Raw genomic sequence first — 16,044 nt, forward strand, 5'->3', positions numbered from 1 at the left:
ATGAGACAAAAATAGAGCTTTTTAGTCTAAACTCCACTCGCCGTGTTTGGAGGAAGAAGAAGGATGAGTACAACCCCAAGAACACCATCCCAACCGTAAAGCATGGAGGTGGAAACATCATTCTTTGGGGATGCTTTTCTGCAAAGGGGACAGGACGACTGCACCGTATTGAGGGGAGGATGGATGGGGCCATGTATTGCGAGATCTTGGCCAACAACCTCCTTCCCTCAGTAAGAGCATTGAAGATGGGTCGTGGCTGGGTCTTCCCGCATGACAACGACCCAAAACATACAGCCAGGGCAACTAAGGAGTGGCTCCGTAAGAAGCATCTGGCCTAGCCGGTCTCCTCACCTGAACCGAATACAAAATCTTTGGAGGGAGCTGAAAGTCCTTATTGCCCAGCGACACCTGAAGGATCTGGAGAAGGTCTGTATGGAGGAGTGGGCCAAAATCCCTGCTGCAGTGTGTGCAAACCTGGTCAAGAACTACAGGAAACGTATGATCTCTGTAATTGCAAACAAAGGTTTCTGTACCAAATATTAAGTTCTACTTTTCTGATGTATCAAATACTTATGTCATGCAATAAAATGCAAATTAATTACTTAAAAATCATACAATGTGATTTTCTCATTTTTTGTTTTAGATTCCGTCTCTCATAGTTGAAGTGTACCTATGATACAAATTACAGACCTCTACATGCTTTGTAAGTAGGAAAACCTGCAAAATCGGCAGTGTATCAAATACTTGTTCTCCCCACTTGATATGAGAGGATTATCTATCGGTATGTGGGTTTTGTGCTGCACTGACATTTGGGTTTTAGGAATGACATTTTCTCAAACAGAAAATATGGTGTATAAATGAATTAGTGTATTTGAATGGTATGTATTAAATACTTTTAAAACAAATGACCAAGACGTTATTGATGAGGATTGACACCTGCAATGTGTAGATGACATGTGAATGATGAATAGCAGTTGTACTGTCATTGACACAGAACAGTAGCCCTCTTCCTCCTTCAGTAGGTAGTCTTGGGTCATCAACTTTGCACAAAATAGAGTAGGACTGTATTAGATCCCAAACCTATTGGTACAGAGACCCACCTATATCTTGTGGAGCTTTGTTATTTTACACTAACACACACACATAAAACCAACGGCTCCGGCCAGGATGCAATAAAACCCAAATAAGCCAGGAGAAACTGCCATAGGGAGATAATGTATTAAGGTCCTGTCAGTGGCCTGGAACTCTCAGATAGACCAGAGCAAACACAGCTAACTGGACCCATACATGCACACAGAGACTTAACACTCTGGATTAGACTGGAGCAAGGCACAGATCTTTAAACAAGATCTGTCTAACAGTGGCAACTCAGGCTTGTTTTCTACAATCCCAGTCTGTGAAAATGGGTGAATGCTGATAACACCACTTTTGGCTGTCTGGGTGTTTTCCATAATAACTCTGAAACAAATAGAACAGTGGTCTGGCTGCTGATCTGCTCTGTGTGAGACCCTGGCACTTAGACTGGAAAAACAAAACAAATCTGTCTGCGTGTGTTCCTGTGTGTGTTTTGAATGTGAGTGTGCGTGTGTTTGTATACAGTATGTGTGAATGTGATTAACGCGTCTGATGTGTGTAATCATGTGTGTGTGTACTGAGGCATGCTGGTTGATGGCTGAGCTTGATGCTGGTGTGTGTCAGTGTATGATTGTGTCTACTCTAATGTGTGTGATTGAGCTTGTTATTTTGGGATTGTGGTGTGTGTGGGCTTAGCCTCGCTGTCCGGTGGCTGATAATAACACGAGACTGTATGTGTTTGTGGACTTCGTAGCGTTGGGCTTTCCCACCGTGCTCAGTGTGTCTGAGCTCTGTGTGTTTTGGGGTTGCACGCATGAGTCCGCCAGCTGTTCTATTCTCCCCTCTCCCAGTCTCCTAGTACCCTCCCCCCCTCCCTCCCTCAGAGGCCTGCTCTTCATCTGATAAGGGTCTAGCTCGCCAAGCCCTCAGCGAAGCCCATCAGAGCTGCACCACGCTAACAACACACCCTCCTTCCCCTCCACAATCACTACATTTACATGAGAAAACACAGTCTTATGTCCAGTTCACTGGAGCTATGGATGGGCAGCCCAGTAGAAGACTGTGGGCTGTTTTTGAGAGTGTAAGTGAGTGGGAAGAAGAGTGTGTGTGTGAGCGCAAACGGCCGATACTTCTTACCTTATGCTATGACTCTTTTTAACATGAACACTTTCATATTCATAGATGATGCTGCTTTTAGTGTCTGTGTCGTTTTATAGTGTATTTATTGTTGATGCATGTTTTGGGTGGTGCAATCACAGCCTCTGGGGGATGAATACATTACTATCTTAATGTGTGAGAACAGAAAAGAGAGAATTTTGAGATCATTTGTTGGTATTTACTGTATGTATCTTATTTTGTAATCATGTGATGGAACTACTAGAGTCTCATGACTCAATAATGCATTTTTCCAATTATTGGAAAGGAAATGGGGCATCAACCAGCTGAATCACACTTGTAGTGCATCCAACAGCCATGGGCGGTGGTAATGTAACACAAAGGAGAGTCCAGGAACGAGGAAGCCCTTGCCCCGTAGCTATTTATCCTGTCAACCTGCCAACTTATTATAGTATATGCATCATCACACTACCACCACCACCATAATTACCACCACCATCATCACTACCACCATATTTACCACCACCATCATCACACTACCACCACCACAATCATTACCACCACCATCATCACTACCACCATAATTACCACCACCATCATCACTACCACCATATTTACCACCACCATCATCACACTTCCACCCCCACAATCATTACCACCACCATCATCACACTACCACCCCCACAATCATTACCACCACCATCATCACTACCACCATCATCACACTACCACCACCACAATCATTACCACCACCATCATCACTACCACCACCACAATCATTACCACCACCATCATCACTACCACCATCATCACACTACCACCACCACAATCATTACCACCACCATCATCACTACCACCACAATTACCACCACCATCATCACACTACCACCACCACAATCATTACCACCACCATCATCACTACCACCATCATCACACTACCACCACCACAATCATTACCACCACCATCATCACTACCACCATCATCACACTACCACCACCACAATCATTACCACCACCATCACCACACTACCACCACCAGAATCATTACCACCACCACCATCACTACCACCATCACCACACTACCACCACCAGAATCATTACCACCACCATCATCACACTACCACCACCACCACAATCATTACCACCACCATCATCACTACCCCCATCACCACTATCATCACACTACCACCACCACAATCATTACCACCACCATCATCACTACCACAACAATTACCACCACCATCATCACACTACCACCACCACAATCATTACCACCACCATCATCACTACCACCACCATCATCACTACCACCACCATCATCACTACCACCATCATCACTACCACCATATTTACCACCACCATCATCACACTACCACCCCCCACAATCATTACCACCACCATCATCACACTACCACCACCACGATCATTACCACCACCATCATCACTACCACCATCATCACACTACCACCACCACAATCACTACCACCACGATCACAATCATTACCACCACCATCATCACACCACCATCACACTACCACCACCACCACCATCATCACTACCACCACCATCATCACTACCACGATCATTACCACCACCATCATCATTACCACCACCATCACACTACCACCACCACAATCATTACCACCACCATCATCACTACCACCATCATCACATTACCACCACCACAATCATCACCACCACCATTATCACACTACCAACACCACAATCATTGCCACCACCATCATCACTACCACCACAATCACTACCACCATCATCACACTACCACCACCACAATCATCACCACCACCATTATCACACTACCAACACCACAATCATTGCCACCACCATCATCACTACCACCACAATCACTACCACCATCATCACACTACCACCACCACTATCATCACCCCCCACCCCCCAGCACACCACCTCCATCACCCAACCAACCCCAGCTCCGCCATCATACCCCGGGCCATTAAATCTGAGTTATGGGCTTGCTTTCATTTCCTTGGGGACTCAATGAAGGTCATCAACTCCAGATCACGGGCCACACTGAATCAACACTTCATCTGTGTCTCTGTGTGTTGCCACACCGCCTCTCATTTCCCTGGGTAGCTATTGGATGGCTGCTCTCCTCCACACCAGCTGTCTGCTAGGCCTGGTCTGCCTAACCCTGATCTACAGATTACAAGGTCCTAGCAGAGATGGAGACACAGGACAGAGAGAGAGAGCGAGAGAGAGTGTGAGAGAGAGAGAAGTCCTTTAATTAAGGCTTGTGTGGCTGGGTTGGGGCTACGCAAACAGGGTACCCTGCCATCAATGTTTGGGTAGAGGGGAGAGAGAGGCAGAGGGTGAGAGAAGGGAGAGGGCGACAAAGAGTTAGACACAAGGACAAAGGGGAGAGGGGGACAGAAATGGATGAGAGGGTAGAGAAGGGGAGCCAGGGAGTGGGGGAAATAGAAGACTAGGGACAGCCTGATTCAAAGATGTTATGATGCTATCTGTTGTGTCATAATGTGATGGGGAAAGAGGGGTGAGGAAGGCAAGGTGGGGGGCCTGGGTGTTCAAATAATACCTTAATAAGGAGGAATGGGTGACCGGCCCAAAGGCAATATTCCCTTTCTCTGACTTTACGATTTCATAAATGTTTTCTTCAAAATCAAACCCTTGACAAATATTTGATGCTTTTCTTCTTGTGCCCTGATATCGATCAAAGCATAGACATACTAAAATACATTTGATCATCGTTACGTTCCCCAGTTTCTGTGTTGTGGGTTTGTATATGTGTGTGTTTCAGGAAATGGCTTCCTGGAATCCTAAAGCAGCTGATTTGAGCTCTGGCCCTCCCTCTCGTCAGGGCAAACAGCTGTCTCGCCACTGACCAACTCCAGCATGATAAAAGCCAGTGTTCCTCCAACAGGGAGGAGAGCTTCTTTTTATGTCCTGTGTTGGTTAGTGAAAGTTTTGTTGCTGTTATTTTGTAGCCGCTCCTTCAGAGGTATGTCAATAGGACTTAGTGTTTTTGGTTATTGAAATTGTTCACGTAAATTATTCTTTAATTTTTTCCCAGGAGGGGAAGGGGAACTCACCTTGGGATTGTTTAGGCAAGAGGCCTGCGGGCATACATAACCTGTTGTATTTAATCTGCCTATGTACACTAGGTAAGACCTGGGAGGACCACCCCCTTTATTTTGGTTAGCGCGCTGGATGGTTCTAAATGTTAGGTAAGAAGTGGGAAGGCAGGTAAGGTAGGAGTAATTTTTACTTTCTTTGCTTTGGTTCCGTCCAGCCCGTTTTCCCCACTTTACCGCTTTAAGGAATAATAAATTCCCTGTAAACAGTATTTTTCTCTGTCTCTGTCCTTCCCCGCACCTACGATCACAAATGTTTTCACTCCACGGTGAGTTGAGATGTAACAGGGTGTTGCGTTCCCTCCAAGAGGCGTATTTAACAATCCGATTTTTTTTAAATGTGATTGTTTTCAGTTAAAATGGTCAGAAAGAAACAAATAGCTTGTTTGCAAAGAGCAATTTCTCAAGCAAACATTTTGCAAGGACTGTCTGGGAGTGATGTAAATGGAGAGGGGAACACTGAAAACTATATTTTATTGGCAGAGAGGTTTGTAACTTCTTATTGGTCTAACTAATTAACGCCTGGTGACGTCTCCAGGCAGGCCAAAACCCCATCTGACCAAAACTGAAATGATAGCTCCTACATTATAATTTTTGCATTTTCAGTGTGGAAGTAATAAAACAGAGGAAAATCATGCTTTTAATAAGAGTTGTATGAACTAAGCATTCATCTCATGTTTAATGAGAGCCTATAGGGAGAGTTAGCACAAACCTGCCCACACAACAGTAGATTTCAGACAAGTTGGTCATCTCTAACCCAGGCCAATTGTATGGAAAGAGGGACATCTGGTGGTAGGATAAGTGAACTGAATCCCAGGCACAACCATGTGGAATAAAACAATATTTACACTTTACATAGATTATGATGGGAAACAAATAGTGAATTTTATGAGAAAAACCCTTGACACATCTTTGAATCAGAAACACTTTATATTACTTTCAATGTACAGAATATATTTCATTACAAACAAAAAGGTGGTGTCATTAATAAATGATAAACATGAAACAAGTGTCCAACAGGGTGGAACAACAAATAAGTAATCACTGTCACAAACCAAACAGATATAGTGACGTGAAAAGTGTAACAGTGTTGTAACTGAAACGCAACAGACCAGGACTTTATTCATTAGTGCAAAACGTTTTGCAACGGAAAAGAAAAACACTTTTTATTGGACAATTTCAGGTAGTCATCCCTGTTTCAGCCTGTTTGCTTCTGATGGTTCCTAGTGAATAAAACCCAGCTGTGAGCAGATTCATCCTGAGACTGAGTATCATTCTCCAGTTATCTAGTGATGAACAGGATTTCCCCCTTTTTATAAGAGTAATACTACTCTTCATTCTTTAGTCAGCTAGGTATCTGAAACAAAACGAGGCACAACACTGTTTTTGGATAGGACTTTGGAGAGTAAGGCTTATCTTCTGGGTTTTATGGGGATGGTGAGTGATAATCTTTGGTTTCCATGTTGTTTAATAATGCCACCAGCCTGATGACTACTGGGGATATGGACAAAAGACAGAGGTACCATCCAAAGTAACACGTTTCATAGTTAAATATTATTATATTAGTTTAAAGTCTAAATATGCTGCTTTTAAATAAATCTCTCTCTCTCTCTCTACATACATGGTCACATGAAACCCTTGACAAGTTCTGAAATTAAATGACACGACAACCACAATACATATGCACAGATCCTTCAGATAGACGTTTCACTAGTCAGTCAATGAATAATACTAGTTACTGGGCGGGCGGGCGGGTGGGCAGACAGACAGAGGCAGAGAGACAATGACAGTCTTCTCTCTCACATCTGTCACATAAAAAAATAGTGTAATTTTCTTCTTTATCCAAACAAACATTATTGGGTGTCAATTGAATCGGTCAGATAGCTATGGTGCAAATTCAGAAAATAATCTGCATAATAGGAATGGCAGTTAGAGCCTTTGGGATGCTATGAGTCAGTTGGGATCCTATGAGTCAGTTGGGATCCTATGAGTCAGTTGGGATCCTATGAGTCAGTTGGGATCCTATGAGTCAGTTGGGATCCTATGAGTCAGTTTGGATCCTATGAGTCAGTTGGGATCATATGAGTCAGTTGGAATCCTATGAGTCAGTTGGGATCCTATGAGTCAGTTGGTATCCTATGAGTCAGTTGGGATCATATGAGTCAGTTGGAATCCTATCAGTAAGTCGTTGAGTATGAATGAAAGAAATACAGTAACAGAAACATTTGAACCAAGGCACTGTAGGTAAATCAGTCACTTCTAGAGCTCCATACAAAAATGCTTGTCTAACTTTATTTACACATGTTTATTTTAGTAAATATTTCCTTAACTCCTATTTTTCTTAAAACTGCATTGTTGGTTAAGGGCTTGTAAGTAAACATTTCATGGTAAGGTGCATGTGACAAATTAAATGTGATTTAATTTGATTTACCTCAACAACCCAGTAAGGACATTGATCTCATACATTTCTGTTTAAATAAGCGTGGAGTCAAAACTGCATATAATGAATGTATCTAAATGTAATTCGTGGAGCAAAAAAATATTTCTGATTGAAATATCGCATTGATTGAAATACACCAATACTCTGACCAACCATTTATGTGACTATCAACAATTTTAGTTTGTCAGGAAAAACATGGAGGTAGGTGGTACATGGTACAGTCAGTAACACATCATTATGGAACCAAGGAGAACAAGGCTGATCTTTTTGTTCAGTGACTACATAAGAGCCAATTGAACAGCTTCTGTAATTAGTTACTGACTTGAATTATGTTTTTAACTTGAGGAGGATCCCAAATGCTTATTTCAATCTACACATTTGTGTTCCAAGGTACCAAGTAGAAGGGTCTTGTATTCTCTATGGTTAGATATTCTAGCTGTGAATTACTTGTAAACCCAGCCATCATGATAAGTGCTCTATGACAGAGAAATACAGTTATCCCTATGAAATGAAAGAGATGGCCAATGAGAACAGAGATTGAAGAGAACCAGCATTATGCAATATGGATGGGAGGAAAACGTGCCCCATATCCATGTGTCCACTACCCACATGTTTCTGTGGCTAGCTGGTTGTCCTAATGTGCTACCTTGTAACATTACAGATCTGACCCTGTATCTCTTTCACTATGTTTGCACAGCATATACATCTGCTACTGTAACACCATGTGACATTTGACCCTTTATGAGTACCACAAACAATGTTAGTTACTGTGAGTCCTACTACATTGTTAATGCATGACTGTACTATAAAGGTTGACCATCCATCCAGTCAACACAACCAAGCTACAGGATCTCGCACCAACCAGGGTCTTCACCAGTCCAACAGGAGATGCATAGTGTTGGGAGGCTGTGGTAGTTTTTATTTTGTCTTCGGAAGTTTAGACCCTTGAAGTTGTTAAGCACACTGAGAAATTCATTTATAAAAAGCACTATATAGCCACAGATGAAATGCAATTGACTGATGATTTATTGATTGATTGAATAAGTGAGCAACCCAGTCAGGGGATATGTAGAGAAATTTCCAGCAGAGGATGCCAGCATATAATAGCAATCATTCCAAGTGCCTTAGTCAGTCAGTTGTAGTTATCGGTAGAATAGAGCCTTGTCTCTCATTCTCACATTAGGCAGGACAATCCATTGGGTCTTCCCAAATTGAACAGCTCCTCTCTCTTCAGCCTTCCACAGCCCTGAGGCTGGGTATTGTGGTCCTATGTACATGCAGTTATCAGAGGAGGACTACAGCTAGTCCGACTCGTCTCTGGAGCTGAAGCTAGGCCAGGACAAGCCTGGGGCCACAGTTCTGGGTGTGGAGGGCTCAGAGAGACGTGTGCTGGGCTGAGTGGAGGGCTCTGTGGGGGCTTCGTACTGGGGCAGCTCTCCTTCTGACGGCAGATCCCCGTCTGGGAGGTAGGGTGGCGGGGGAAGGTCGAACCAGGGAGGCCGGCTGGAGGCATGATGGAGAAGGAAAAATAGATACAGGAAGAAGCACACACATAAATGAACAAATGTTGCTCCGAAGTATTCTGAAATCAAGTTTAGAGGCAGATCAATCCAAAAAACACATTTAAATAGGCAAAGCTACAGTTGGCAAAATGATTAGCCTCACGCTACTCGCTCCAGTACAGTACATTTACTGTATGTCTACCTGACATCCAGCACGGCCTGGGAGTAGGAGGGTGGTGTGTCCATGGACATGTCAGCAGGGTAGAGGGTCCTAGACAGCATCTGTAGCCCTTGTGAACCTGCACTGAACTGGGGTTCTGCAGACGGGGAGGTGGGGGAGAGGCCAGGGCCAGCTGGGTGGATGTGTCCCCGGTCTAGGATGACCACGCGGGATAGCAGCAGGGGCTGATGGTGGTGGTGGTGGTAGGAGGACCGGACCTCCCGGGGCAGCAGCACACTGCGCTTCCTCTGGTGGTGCAGAACCAAGGCCAACAGCGCCACCACCAGGACAAAGATGACAGCGCTGCCGATGACTGCGTAGGTGATGCTAGGGTAGTTGCGGTAGTCCAGGGTTACAAAGTCCTGGCCTGGAGCTTCTGGAAGAAGGAGGGAGAATAGAATAAGAATGGTTAAGTTTTATGCTACTGTCATGTTTAATATTATAATGTCACATTCATAATTGTTGAGGAATTTCAGTTGTTCCCAGTGGAGAGGAGAGCAAGATCTAGCTCTAAGGGACAAATTGGAGAAAAAAACCTTTCTAGAGTTCAGGAACTTACAGTATCCTGAGATGAAAACAGAAAGCAACACTACAGTGAAACTCTGATTACTGCTGTAGTGGAGAGGGCAACACACACACACACACACACACACACACACACACACACACACACACACACACACACACACACACACACACACACACACACACACACACACACACACACACACACACACACACACACAGAGTAATTTAGGAGTAACTTAGGAACTCACAGCTCAGGATGAGAAAGTGAATAGTTGGTGGTCAAAAACGGAACAGAGGGAGTTGTCACACTAATAAGGAGCACGGTGCCTTGTTATTCCAGATGAGTGGAAGGAATGGCACTTAAACATTTCCTCTGATATTACTGGCTGAGAATTTCAAATCAGCTTCTGAGGGTGAGATAGGAGCCCGGTAAGGCATCCATGTTAGGACTTACCGATACGAAATCTTATTACGATTGACGGGTTCGGTATCCATATTAGGACTGACTGGTATGGGACCCATATTTGGAGTGGTGTAATGCTGCTTTGGTTTTGCGGATTACTGCTCTGAGGCAGAGAGAAGAAATCACATTGACTGGCTAGATGAGAATCAAGACCAGTCCCAGTAAGGCTGATGCATTTCTGTCACAGTCTGAACAAGACATTAAGGAGTAGGATTACTGGGGTCTATAAGGGTGCTATAGCCAATCCCATTACAATTCAGAACACCCCTCTACATTTAGGAAATATCCATATTAGCCCAGCACATTGCTTCTATTGCACTCAAAAGATTGGATATGTAATTCAAAGCCTGATTACAACTGTAGAAGTAGGAGCACCTCTTTTACGATAGTCTGCATCTGTACAGCAAATGAAAATGCAAATGAAATTAAGCAACGTCAGTAGCCTACACAGAATGTGCTGATTGCTATCCACTTTCAAATCTGTCAGGCTTTGACAGTTGTCTGAACTCTACCTGGCTTTGAGAGGCAAGGTGGTTTTGTAATGTTGTTTTCTCAGGTTGAGATTCTACCTACTCCATATACCTTAAAAAAGTAGATTTGTGGATCAGAAAACCATTCAGTATCTGGTGTGACCATTATTTGCTTTATGCAGTGCAACACATCTCTTTTGAGTTGCACTGATCAGGCTGTTAATAGTGACCTGTAGAATGTTGTCCCACTCCTTTTTAATGGCTGTGCGAAGTTGCTGGATATTGGTGGGAACTGGAACACGATGTCGTACACGTCGATCCAGAGCATCCCCAGCAGCCTCAATGGGTGACATGTCTGGTGAGTATGCAGACCATACAGATCATGCTGTTTAATCAGCTTCTTGATATGCCACACCTGTCAGGTGGATGGATTATCTTGGCAAAGGAAAAATGCTCACTAACAGGGATGTAAACAAATTTGTGCATTTGGAACATTTTTGGGATCTTTTATTTCAGGTAATGAAACACGGGACCAACACTTTACATGTTGCATTTATATTTTTGCTCAGTGTATATTTATATTTCTGTCTCTGATATAGCTCATTCTGTAATTTCTTAATTTTTCTGGAATCTGTATTTTTTGATGTATTATTATTGATAGGTATTACTGCACTGTTGGAGCCAAGCATTTCACTGCACCTGCGATAACATCTGCAAATCTGTGTACACGACCAATAAACTTTGATTTGGATTTGATTTACAACTGTAGGGGTAGACTTTAGAGGGGGAAGTGTCTTGTTGTAGGAGTTTTAAAGGCTTTCTCACGTGGATCTCTCGTTGATCTGCTATATCAGCTTCATCTGGCTCTGTAAGTGTTTATGGTTTTCAGTGGCCCTGCAGATACTGTATATATACAGTACATATAAATGGTGTGTTTTGTATGTAATTATTAAAGTGACCAGTGTTCAATGACTACGTACCATACATATGGTAGCCGGCTAGAGTACCGGGTGGTAGCCGGCTAGAACAGTGACTAAGACAAGTGGTGACTGTTTGAAGATGATGAAGACAGCTTGTCTGTTCGAAACATTGGTTATAAAATTATTGCATCTGAGCTCCTAGATTGAAGCTCTCATTTTCTTTTTCTAGTGGTGACTGTTTAACCGTCTCTCAGTCCCAGTTTTGATGCACCCGTTCTGTCTCTGCCTTCTAGCTGGTAGGGTGGTGAAAAGGATGTGGCTCGGGTGGCTGAGGTACAGGATGATCTTCTTGGCCTTCCTGTGACACCGGGAGCTGTAGATGTCCTGAAGGACAGGCAGTCTGCCGTGACTGATGCGTTGGGGTGACTGCACCACCCTCTGGAGAGCCCTGTGGTTGCGGACAGTGTAATTGTCGTACCAGGCGGTAAACAGCCCGACAGGATGCTCTAAATTGGGGAATGTGTAGAATTCTGTGAGGGTCTTAGGGGCCAAGCCTCCTGAGGTTGAAGAGGTGCTGTTGCTCCTTCTTTACCATGCTGTCTGTGTGAAGGGACCAGTTCAGGTTGTCAGTGATGTGCACGTCCAGGAACTTAAATCTTTTGACCTTCTCTACTGTGGTCCCGTCGATGTGGATAGGGGTGCACTCTCTCTGCTGTCTCCTGAAGTCCACAATCAGCTCTTTCGTTTTGTTGTCGTTGAGGGAGAGGTTATTTTCCTGGCACCACTCCCTGTAGGCCTACCACTGCTGTGTCGTCTGAAAACTTGATGATTGAGTTGGAGACGTGCATGGCCACGCAGTCATGGGTGAACAGAGTACAGAACGGGGCTGAGTGTGCTGCCACTGTGGGGCCACCGTGTTGAGGATCAGCGTGGCGGAGGTGGTGTTGCCTACCTTCACCACTTGGGGTCGGCCCATCAGGAAGTCAAAGTTCCAGTTGCGAATTACAATGTGAATTGTAGTGGATCTAGGGTGTGAGGTAGGGTGGAGGTAATATGGTCCTTAACTAGCCTCTCAAAGCACTTCAGCTACTGTAACAGAGGACAAAGCTTGCATAAACAGTATCTCCAGCTGTATGGATGGTAAACTGTGTGTGTGTGTGTGTGTGTGTGTGTGTGTGTGAGAGAGAGATTGAGAGTAAGAGAGAGAGGAGGACTATGGGTTTGTTTTCTCTCTTAGATCTATGCTCATTTACTCGGACCTGGCTGTTCTTTTCCTCAGTTCACTGGTTCCATTCATTATGCACCGAGCTCTGCAGAGAGAGGTCCAAAACAAAGAGAAATTATTACAGTAATTACCTCGTAAAAAAAATGATAAAAGGATCCCACCGCTGCCACCAGTCCCGCCCGCCAGGTCTCAATGGCCTCGTTCACAGAGTTCACAGACAAAGAGATCTCATAATGCCCCTGCATAAACAACTGGTGGGGATTTGGGGATTTTAGCAATAGAGGGCCTAACTGGAATGCCTGCTGGGTTTTACAAACTCGTCACAAGAGAGCAAGAGAAAGAGAGAGACAGAAAAGGGAGAGAAAGAGGTGGTTTATTTTTTACTCTACAGCAATTCCCTAGCTGTCAGGGGAAGGAGGTAGTGTCTAAGGAGGTAGTGCCTTGTCTCTACCCCCTGCTGTGTGTATGATTGCTCCAAGCCTCTTGCTTGTGTTTTAACCCCTTATATACCGTGAAATTCTTCACACAAAGGAAGGAGCTGTGCTACCACTAATAGGGTAGCTTTTCCTCTTCCCAGATGACATCATCACCTCTAAAAGAGTATTTATACTCTCAGTGCTCTATACTCCCACCTCAGAACAGCCTCAATCCGTCGGGGGATGGACTCTACAAGGTGTCAAAAGCGTACCACAGGGACGGTGGCCCATGTTGACTCCAATGCTTCCCACAGTTGTGTCTTGATGGCTGGACGTCCTCAGGTAATGGACCATTCTTAATACACACGGGAAACTGTTGAGCGTTAAAAAAAAACAAGCAGCGTTGCAGTTCTTGACGCAAACCGGTGCGCCTGGCACCTACTACCATACCCTGTTCAAAGGCACTTCAATCTTTGTCTTGCCCATTCACCCTCTGAAGGGCCCACATACACAATCTCACAGTCTCAATTTTCTCAAGGCTTAAAAATCCTTATTTAACCTGTCTCCTCTCCTTCATCTACACTGACATCAATAAGAGATCATAGCTTTCAGCTGGATTCACCTGGGCAGTCTATGTCATGGAAAGCGCAGGTGTTCTTAATGTTTAGTACACTCAGTGTATATTATACACTCAATACAATATACAGCCATCTCTCTCTCCCATTTCTCCTCCATGCTGTTTCCCTCTCTCTCTCTCCCATTTCCCCTCCATGCTGTTTCCCTCTCTCTCTCTCCCATTTCTCCTCCATGCTGTTTCCCTCTCCATCTCCCTTTTCTCCTCCATGCTGTTTCCCTCTCTCTCTCTCCCTCTCCCTTTTCTCCTCCATGATTTTTCCCTCTCTCTCTATCGCTCATCCCATTATCTGCTGTCTGCATCCATCTAATTAGCTGTGCTGTGGAATGAGAGAATTATAGGGAGAAAGGTCAGACAGAGACCAACAGGAGGAGAGAGAAGGATTGAGACAGATATGGACAGAGAGAGGGGCAGTTATAGAAATAGAAAGAAATATAGATAAAGATAATGCGAGAGTGAGAGACAGGAAGGAGAGCCAGGGAGAAATACAATATGAAAATAGAGAGATTGATAAAGTATAGAGACAGTGTAGGAGAAAGACAGAGAGATTGATAAAGTATAGAGACAGTGTAGGAGAAAGACAGAGAGATTGATAAAGTATAGAGACAGTGTAGGAGAAAGACAGAGATTGATAAAGTATAGAGACAGTGTAGGAGAAATACGGAGAGATTGATAAAGTATAGAGACAGTGTAAGAGAAAGACAGAGAGATTGATAAAGTATAGAGACAGTGTAGGAGAAAGTCAGAGAGATTGATAAAGTATAGAGACAGTGTAGGAGAAAGATAGAGAGATTGATAAAGTATAGAGACAGTGTAGGAGAAAGACAGAGAGATTGATAAAGTATAGAGACAGTGTAGGAGAAAGATAGAGAGATTGATAAAGTATAGAGACAGTGTAGGAGAAAGACAGAGATTGATAAAGTATAGAGACAGTGTAGGAGAAAGACGGAGAGATTGATAAAGTATAGAGACAGTGTAGGAGAAAGACAGAGAGGGAGGGATTGCAGGAGGTAGTCATGCCATTGTAAACCCTATTTCCCTCCTGCAGCAGAGAGAGACTTTGACTATGTACAGACTCAGTGAACCTTGCTATTGAGAAAGGCCGCCGTAGGCAGACCTGGCTCTCAAGAGAAGACAGGCTATGTGCACACTGCCCACAAAATGAGGTGGAAACTGAGCTGCCCTTCCTAATCTCCTGCCAAATGTATGTTCCCACAAGAAAAGGGCAACGAGTGAAGAACAAACACCATTGTAAATACAACCCATATTTATCTTTATCTATTTTCCCTTTTGTACTTTAACTATTGCACATCGTTACAACACTGTTTATCGACATAATATGACCTTTGAAATGTCTTTATTCTTTTGGAACTTCTGTGAGTGTAATGTTTACTGTTAATTTGTATTTTTTATTTCACTTATGTTAAATTATCTACTTCACTTGCTTTGGCAATGTTAACATATGTTTCCCATGCCAATAAAGCCCTTGAATTGAACTGAATTGAGAGAGAGAGAGAGATCCATGCCCCCAGCCCCTGCGGTAAGGACCTCAACATGACAGCAGGACATATTCCCAGGCCGTGAGCAGAGCAACAGGCCCAACCGCAACTACTACACCCGCCCAAGCCCCATCCTGCAACCTAAGAGGTATGTATCAGATGCTCAACATGCTCTTGTCACACCTACTGTAATGGTCTGGGTGTAAACCACAGAAAAACAACACTATGAAACACAAAGCTTTTACTATTCTAAACAAACAACAACGTGAAGAGTAATCTATCCAAAATGGAGATGTATGGATAAACCACTTCTCCAATATTTTTGTCTCTATAACAAAGAACAAACAAAAACGTATACATGAGTTAAATACACATCTTAAGAATCAACTATTATAGACTACCAGAA

The 16,044-nt window shown here is 43.7% G+C and overlaps 1 protein-coding gene across 2 annotated transcripts in view; it reads right to left on the bottom strand.

Annotated features, from left to right (window-relative positions):
• Positions 1 to 6,084: 6,084 nt before the first annotated feature.
• The window catches only part of LOC110497066 (low-density lipoprotein receptor class A domain-containing protein 3), a 142,568-nt gene continuing 132,608 nt past the window's right edge, over positions 6,085 to 16,044 (bottom strand). For both annotated transcript variants that reach the window (XM_036956343.1, XM_036956334.1), the window contains exons 5-6: positions 9,466 to 9,859; positions 6,085 to 9,264 (exon numbers count right to left, since the gene is read on the bottom strand). In XM_036956343.1, the coding sequence (XP_036812238.1) occupies positions 9,063 to 9,264; positions 9,466 to 9,859 (596 nt within the window). In that variant the 3' untranslated portion in view covers positions 6,085 to 9,062. The remainder of the gene's footprint in view (positions 9,265 to 9,465; positions 9,860 to 16,044) is intronic.

The sequence above is a fragment of the Oncorhynchus mykiss genome, chromosome 2 (assembly GCF_013265735.2).
Source record: "Oncorhynchus mykiss isolate Arlee chromosome 2, USDA_OmykA_1.1, whole genome shotgun sequence".
Classification (NCBI taxonomy): domain Eukaryota; kingdom Metazoa; phylum Chordata; class Actinopteri; order Salmoniformes; family Salmonidae; genus Oncorhynchus; species Oncorhynchus mykiss.